General features: G+C 43.6%; 1 protein-coding gene across 1 annotated transcript in view; it reads right to left on the reverse strand.

Moving 5' to 3' along the window:
- Positions 1–8,994, reverse strand: part of MYO19 (myosin XIX) — a 28,605-nt gene extending 19,611 nt beyond the window's left edge. Inside the window, exons 1-4 of the mRNA XM_006899459.1 lie at positions 8,983–8,994; positions 4,007–4,145; positions 3,501–3,649; positions 1,715–1,828 (exon numbers count right to left, since the gene is read on the reverse strand). Of these exons, the coding sequence (XP_006899521.1) occupies positions 1,715–1,828; positions 3,501–3,649; positions 4,007–4,145; positions 8,983–8,994 (414 nt within the window). The remainder of the gene's footprint in view (positions 1–1,714; positions 1,829–3,500; positions 3,650–4,006; positions 4,146–8,982) is intronic.

Consider the following 8,994-nt stretch of genomic DNA (forward strand, 5'->3'; position numbering starts at 1 on the left):
AGAGAAGTGCAGCAATGAATGAATGGAAATCCAGATTCTCTGTAAATGTTCATTAAAATTATTAAAAAAAAATCTGAAAGACCAAGAAGCAATACTATACATATGTGGCTTAGAAATATGAATGTAAATGTTCAAACAATGAAAAGATGTGAAAATATCCATCTCTTAAGTGAGGGACGATGACAGAGATAAGAGAGAGCTGCTGTTTTCCTTTGTAAGCCTTATGGTATGGCCTGACTTTCAACCATGTAGCAATATTTCTCACTTCAAAATAAACTTAAAAGTTATCTCAGTCTTTATCCATGGCCATAGTGACTGTTTAATAGAATTACTGAACTCTAGTTGCATGGGTCTTAGGTCAGATCCTGCCTCAGCTACCTCATATAATTCTGGGGGGCAATGGGGTTTGCCAGGGAAGTTGGGTGTCAGGTATGTTTCATGAGCCCATGGATGCAGCTCTCGGAAACAGCCTCTCTTTACCTGAGCCTTAACTTCTACAACTTACTGTCCTCCTTTATTTCCTTGTCTGTCTTTTACAGTGGACTAAGAGGCTCAGTCAACTGGATGTTAGCTTTTTCACACATTTCTCCCCTCCCACGCCTAAGTACCTAGGTGCCCAGCAGTTCTGTCATACGTGGGTGTGAACAGAATGAGCTCATTGTGCAAAGGCTCCTGTGAAGGTAAGAGTAACACGGAAAGAGCAGAGCAGCTGTATGAAGCTTGGGAAGGAGGCCTTGCCAGGAGCTTCCTCTAAGTAGCTATGCAATGTCCATCCTTATGTAACACCTGTCTCACCTGTGAAGCCACAGGTCACACCTCAAGATTCTATATGCGCTCACTGCTGGCCCAGTGAACTACCCTTGCCAGCATGGGCAACCCTGAGGGCATAAGGTAGACTGCCCAATAAACCCTCTTCCGCAAATAACCCTGCTACTGCTGAGGAGCTGGCCAGGTGCAAGCCCACACATACTGCTTCGTGGACACTGGTTCATGTAACCCTCACAGCAGCCCCACAAGTTGTGTTCATACCAACACCAGGATTATTGATTACCCAACAAAGTAAGTGTGGGCCTTCTTGTGCTTACTTACTAATTTGTAGTGAGTCTGTGCTTGGGGGGGGGAGGGGAAACTATACACTACAGCTTAGCAAATAAGCACAAATGAGCGTCGCTCACTGGGTATTTCACTCTGTCCCTGTCAGGAATTCTAAACTTGAAAAGAGGCTTTGATTCTATAGGAAGGAGCTTTAGGGCAGCGAGAGAAAGTTGCCAACCAAATTTAGAAGCAGAATCTTTGATGTGGTGAAAAAAATGAGTAATTGTTAGCAAGTAAGTATGCATCTTAGTTCCTGGGTAATCTGACACAGGCTAGTCCTCTCTTCAATGCCATTATCAGCTGAGGGAACTGGCGTCTACGGAAGCTAGGCACCCTCCTGGAATTCATCACCACTATGCTGTAATCCCCCAAAGCTAGCATTTGTTTTTCAACGGCAGCTGGGCTTGGAGTGATTTTCAATGAGAAAATAATGGCACAGAGATAAAACCATCTTACCCGGAGTTCAGTAGTGCCTGAACTAGAACTCGGCCTGTGGACTTCTAGTCCAGTGTTTGCCCACCACACACGCTGACTCTGCTTAAGCCAACAGATAAGGGAAGGACTAGGCAGCACACTCAGCCAGTCTTGATGCTGACAGCATGGGGAGAGGCCCGCCTACCTTTCCAGCACCACTCTCTCCACTGACAACAATAGACTGGTTAATTGGCTCCATCAGGCTCTTGACATTCCTGTAGGTCTGTTCACCCACAGTGAAGACGTGGGGCTTCAGTTTCTGTAACATCAAGAGGTGAACGTTCAAGTGAGTGAACACCTCTCTCCACGGAGTGATGGCCGAGAAATACCAATGCCAGTATGCTTCCTTCCAGAAAAGTTTTCTCCATACCAGTGTCAGGTCCAACTTTGGGACCTCCATGGTGGCTTCATCCACTCACCTTCTCTCAGCCAGAAAGCAGTCCTGGCCTGGACTAGTGTATGACATAAACACTTCAAGCCCCTGTCTTAACCATTCATAGTTTCCTTTGCTGTTAATTAGTTATTGTACTTTGCAGGTTGCAAAGAACTTTCTTACAAGTTGTTTCCAAAGAAGTCTGTATGTTAGTTAGGTGGCTAATTTTCTATTTTATAGAAAGAAATCTGGGTTTCAGAGTAGTTCAATAACCTTTCCCAAACTACTCATCAATCAGGAGATTTGAGTTCCATAGGGAGCTCTTGTAGCCTAGTGGCAAGAAGCTTGCGCTACAATCCCAGAGATGCGTGGTTTGAATCCACCAGATGCAGGAGGAGGGATAATCTCTTCCTATACCAGTCAGATCCGATTTAATGGTACACACACACAAAAATAATTTAAAAAAAGAAAAAGATTTTAATTCCTTTGCTTCAACAACAATTCATTCATTGTCCTCAACATACTGGCCATAAAGCTGGGTGCTGAGGAACAAGAGGGGACCATGACATTACTTTGCTTTTGAGGAGGTCACATCTAGTAGGTCAGGGAGGCAGGGGACACAGCAGGGAGATGATGAGCTTAGGACAAGTTTTCCTGGAGTCCTTTCGGACATACGACCATGAGATTCTGGGAGACCTGTCCATCTGCAGGATGCCTAGCCTGTCCAGCACTGCCAGCATGTGATCACTTCTACTCCACATCCTGAAAGCAGCCGTTCTGTTGATTCCAGAGCTGTCCCTGCTCCTTGTGTCCATGGATCAGCCACCCTGCACCTGGACTATCACAAAGCCTCCAAGTCTTCTCACTGCTTGTCTCCCTGAATCAGCTCCCCTAGCTTCCTGGGTCCCATGACCAGCTCGGTTCATATTCCCACCTCCATCCCTGGTGAAGAAGCTTGGTGGTTCCTCTGCCTGCTGTGACCCTTCAAACCTGCTTCAGCTTATTTCACTTTTGCATGTTCATCTGCTGCTCCTCTCCCCACCGTTCCACTCCAGCAAGTTTGTTATTGCTTCTTTCTGAACATACCTTACATGTACACTTTAATATCAATAAACCTAGTCTCTGGCCGCTCCACCACCCACCTCCATAGGAATTTATTATTTTCAGTGAACGTGTGCTAGATATTCTAGGACAGTCCTTATGTTGTATGCTTTTATTCCCACCTCCCAAATATGTGATTTGAAAAACACATACAGATCTTCCAAATCCTTTCCTATTAATAAACCACAAACAAAAATATATGCATTCTTTATCATATGTCTCTATTTTAAGGCTCCAAACTCAGTTAAATAAATATTTACCCTCACTGTCCTATAATCAGTTACTTATGTGCCCAAAACTCCTGAGCTTCTGTTTACCCCTTTTTCTTAGCCTCCTTCAAGCCAAGGCAGGGCTTGGCTCTTAGGAGACTGAATGTATGGTTGTAAGGATAGGGATAGAGAAGCTACCCCAGGCTAAGCAGGAGGGTGGGGAGCCCTGAGGCCATGAGACACCTTACCTGAGGCTGAGCTGCAGTGTGATACTCTCTCATCACCTCAGCTGAGTAGAGCTGAGGGAAGGGCTTGAAGGGGTTCAGAGCCACCAGGGTGCAGCCAGCATTGGTGTAGAAGGTGTCTGTTGTGTACCGAGCCTGCAAGCACCTCAGAACTGAGACACAGAGACGATTAGTAAAATCTGGCTTAAATGCAGACACACCTCATACAAACACGTATCCCTCTAGCAGTACTCTCTCTACAATTAGTCAAGTGCCATTAAATCCCAGTAGTTCCCTGATTAATAGGTATAAGATCTAATTAAGATGAGCCCCAAATCAAGACCAAGCCTGTCTTAGGGAGTCTGGGCACAGATGCTGGGATCTCATGAGCTGAGGTCTGAAACAATCCACCTAGTTCCAAGTTCCAGCAGTTCTGCTTGCTTTGGTCTGGGGCCAGGGAAGTTGGGTCAGTTATCTTCATCACACATTCAACCACTGGGAAAAGATACTCAGGGGGAGAAGGCCCATACCTGTCTCCAGAGTCACAGGATTCACCTTGGTGAGGTCATCCAGTTCGTGTAAAAGGGTCTCCCCATCCAGAAAATCCTGTAGGTTTCCTCCAATGGGTTCCCCAATTTGGCTATCAGAGTCCAGACTGTGGCTGTTAACCTACAAAGGGATAGATAACATGAAGGCCATGAGGGTTGAAAGTCACGCCAACTGCAGCTATAAATGTAGGACTTGTAGAGCAGAAAGTAGGCTGGTCTCTGGCATCATAGGCTGGTTTGGTTCAAATTTCCATTCTGTTCATTTATTTGCCCTGTGAACCTTAGTAAGTTACTTAACTTCTCTGATATGCAGCTGCTTTATTTGAAAAGAAAGGAAAACAAATCCAACTCAGGTGTATTGGAAGAAAAAGGAAATATACAAAGCACTGGCACAAAGTATGTCATCAATAAATGTAATCCTCTACTGCCAAGAACTGCAGCCAAGTCTGTTAGCAGATTGGGCATAAGAAGTCCTATTGGGGAAGGCAGTGGTAGGGCCCAAGGAGGTCTGTTGTGGAATACAGGAAAGATCCATAGGTTGGAGCTTTTTTGAAAGATGCCGCTAATAGGGAAAAAAATAAAGTGGAAAAAAGTAGAGTCCTTGCTTCCGAGAGAGCCTCTAAGAACTCAAATTTAGTTTGGAAAGTTTCTGCTGCTCTGGGTCCATCAGAGGGAAAGCCTGGTTCAGAAGGTTATATTGTTGTTCTGTGCCATCGAGTTGGAACAGACTCATAGCTGACCCTCCAGTGGGTTCTCAGAGGCAATAAAGCACATGGGAGGAGACTACCCAACTGTCTTCCTCACAGACGATGGCCTGGATCAGGCACACCTTAGTCTCAAGACTGACATCTCTGCTCTTCAGCACTCTGGAGAGGTCCCTGACAGTAGATTTTTCCTAATGCAATTCGTCTTTTGATTTTCTGACTGCTGGTGCCAAGAATGTTGACTGCAGAAATGAGCAAGCTGAAATTATTGACAATTTCTATTTCTTCTCCATCTACCATGATGCTGCCAATGGACTCAGTGGTGAGAATCTTCGTTTTCTTGATGTTGAGCTTCAAGCCATATTGCAAACTACAGTCTTTGACCCTCTGCAGCAAATACTTCAGGCCCTCCTCAGTTTCAGCAAGTAAGGTTGTACTATCTGCATAATGCAGGTTGTTGATGAATCTTCCTCCAGTCCTGATGCCACATTCCGCCTCATAAAGTCCAGACTCTCAAATGATCTGTTCTGTATACAGACTGAAAAGGTATGGACACAGGACAAATCCCTGATACATTCTGATTTTGAATCATAAAATGTTTCCTTGCTCTGTTCTGACGACTGCCTCCTGGTCCAAGCATAGTTTTTCCATGAACATAATCAGGTGTTTGGGGATTCTCATTCTTCTCAAGGTTAGCCACAATTTGTTGTGATCCACATTATCAAACACCTTTGCATAGTCAATGAAACACAGATATTTCTCTGGTACTGCTTTTGACATTGGCAATGATGTCCCTATTACCACAATCTTTACAGAAGCAGACTGCCACATCTTCCTCCCAGAGTGGCTGATGAATTTGAATCACTGACGTTTCAATTAGCAAGCACTTAAGAATATACCACCACAACATAAAGTATCCCAAAAGGCACTCACTCACTGACTCACTGCCATAACTGACCCTCCAGCAGGCTTTCAGAGGCCATAAAAGGCACAGGAGGTGACTGATTATCCATCTTTCTCCCAAGGAACAGCTGGTGGATTTGAACTCCCGACTTTTCAGTTGGCACTCCTTACCCACTAGACCACCAGAATTCCTTGATTATTATTTTGTAAGTGACTCCTAAGGTTCCATGGTAGTACACATGGTTTGTGCTCACCTGGTAACCAGAGTTAGATGTTCAAAGCCAGCAACATTGCAGAAGAACAGCTTGGCAATCTGCTTCCAGAAAGACCACAGTACAGAAACCCTATGGAGCAATTCTACTCTGTAATACACGAGTTTCTTCAAAGTCACAAACCAACAACCAAAAATAAATTGACAAAATTAGCTCATCTAAATAGACAATACATCAAAGGCCTTAAAACTATCCATTTTCTTTGAGCCTGCCATTCCAATTCCAGAAAATTATACTGAAGGGAGTAAGTGTATGTAATGTACAGCTTTTATTAATTGTAAAAAATGGAAAATAATAAAAAATGTCCAAATGGTGAATACAATGGAATAAAACAGGTTACAAAAATGTATCCTACGTCAAACATTTAATAGTATTTATTTATGGGGGGGGGGAAAAATCACAAGATACTCAGTTATCTGTGTGGTGTAATTACAAATGATTTAAATGTTGTTTTTGTATTTTCTGAATTCTTATGATACGTAACAACAACATATATATAGATAAGAATACTGCTGTCTTTCTCCTGGGGACATTGTGATGATTAAACAAAAATGACATGTATAAAATTCTTAGCTAAGTACCCACCACATAGCAAGGGCTCAACATAGAATAGCTGCTAGTAAGAAGGTCTGGTGGCCTAGTGGCAAGAAGTTGTGCTGCAATCCCAAAGGCATGCAGTTCAAGGCCCCCAGCTGCTCCATGGGAAAGGGCTGGGTAATGTCCTCCTACACTATTAACTGCCTCTGAAAACCCACCAGAGGATCAGCTTTGGGTCAGTTCTAACTCTATGGTATACAACAACAACCACTTGGTTATGGTAAACACTGTTGTTGTTGTTAAGGTGCCACTGAATTGAATATAACTTATATCGACCCTATGAATAACAGATCTGAACCCTGCTTTTTTAAATAGAAAAATTTAAAAAATAAACAATAAAGAAAGCTCAAAGCAGACACCTGTCCTGCCTACTTCTGTCCATCCCTCAGTCCTGCTTCATGAGCCACATGGCTGGCATGAGGTCAAGTAGACTGGCTTCCACAGCTCCCTGCCTGGCTGGTCTCACACTGCTAGCCTGCTGAGTCCAGGCCTAGGCACCATTAGATTAGTTTCAGTGCAGTGGATTTCTCTTACATATGGCATTTCTGGTCCTGGGCTTTCTACTCTGCCAAAATGACTGGCTTGCCCACAATCTTGAAAGGAACTGGTTAACATATACAACAATAAAATATGTAAAATCACTCAACAGGACTAAGTAACTTGTGGGAATTCTCTGATTATGATGCAAATTGAAAGACACTGTTCTACCAAGGAGAGGTCTGGCTGGCAGGGCAATGCCTTGAAATGAACCTATTAGACCTAAGACAGAACTCTAACACCGAAGACATAAAAAAAAGGTGGTAACTACAGCAGACCTCTGTTGGGAATCACACTGCTCAAACCCATAGCTGCTTGTTGGGAAAAAAGACGGCCGATTTCATGTGCAATTTAGAGCCTTGGAAACTCAATGGAGGGTCAGCTATGATTTGGTTCTGACTCGATGGCATTGCGTTGGATTGATAGCACAGTCCAGTGATAGGGAAATGGCTGCAGCAGCCTTAATGCTAGGAACAAAGAGAAAGGTATGCGACAGCTGCTGTGGCTTCCTAGTCCAGGGAGCAGGAAAGAGAGAGAGGGGAAGAGATAGAAACACCTTCAGGCAGGAGGCTTACTGATAAAGGAGGGCATCACTGGCGACTTGTCAGTGGAGTTAGTGAGCTATAATCCTTATCTGAGCAGAGTAGAGGCTAACAAAGGGCTTGTTGGCTGATATGGCCAAGAAAAGGTCACAGCTCTCTTTAGGCATGGCTGGGAAATGGCTGCCTGATGGTATAACGAAGAAGTAGCTGAGAGCTGCTGTGGTTAGAAACCATCCTATTACTGGCAAGTTGACCCAAATACAAGTCACATAACTGTGAGCACAAGCTCAGTCTGTGTGACAAAGAACTATCAAAGCCAGCAGAGAAGTAGAAATTGTCAGAGAGGATGGCTGGTATCTGTAATGGGGACAGAATTGAGAATGGGGAGTATGGCTAACCTCCACTTCAAAGGAATCAGCTTTGGGCTGATCTAAATTCTCATCCTTTCTAAAGACTGACAGGCCCCAACACTAGATGACACCTGTGTACTGTCCAAACAGCACCCTGAGGGCAGAGAACATCTTAACCATCTACCTCTGCTCAATGCCTAGAAATACTTAATAAAAATTCAGCAATATCTATAAGAATTCTTCTGGAGTCAGAAACTGCATATGAAAGACAATAAAGGTATTAGAGAGCAGGGAAGAGAGATGTCACACCACATGAAGATTGTCCAGGAGCAGAAGCTCAAAAGACACAAAAGCCTTCCCCTAGAACTAACACTCTAATTCAGATTTCTAGCTTCCTAAATGGAGAGAAAATAAATTGTTTGTCAAAGCAAAAAAAAAAAAAAAAAGACAGACAATATAGGTATTAGATGGAGCTTCTCCCACAGGCCTGGAGCAATGATGCCCTTTCCAGGGAGGCCTGGAATAAGGGTAGGTTTCATGTGCCAATAACAACACCCTCTATGAATCCCATTATCCATTCATCAGAATCTTCTATTTCAACATAAGCCATCTCTTCCCATAGCTTTATACAGGTTGACTTCTTTGCCTGGACTATTTTTTTCCTTTTTCTACCTCGATACTCCTTCTTACTCTTTCCCCCTGCCTCTTCTTACTCTTTTAAGGCTTAGCTTCAAGGAATGTCTCTTGGAAACTTAAGCTTTCTCTGGTGCAGGTTTGCATATTCATCAAAATAGCCTATGGTTTCCTTAATCCATCTTATTTTTCCCACCTCAGAAGAAAAATCAGGAGACATGAAAATTAGACATGAAAAAGAGTTCCTTGACCAGTGAGGGTGGAAAAGAATGAAGCAGAGATCTCTAAATGATGTTCCCCTTCCTCCCTCCTTAATCCATGCAAGGACAGTGGAGCTGTCTTTCTTTCATTAAAGCAGAGAAAAACCAAGAAGGGGACTCAGGTGTTTGGGATCTAAGTTACCTCAAACTTAACTTTTACCTGCTGGAGCAT

Source organism: Elephantulus edwardii, unplaced genomic scaffold, assembly GCF_000299155.1.
Source record: "Elephantulus edwardii isolate Elephantulus edwardi_28Jun2011 unplaced genomic scaffold, EleEdw1.0 scaffold00257, whole genome shotgun sequence".
NCBI lineage: Eukaryota > Metazoa > Chordata > Mammalia > Macroscelidea > Macroscelididae > Elephantulus > Elephantulus edwardii.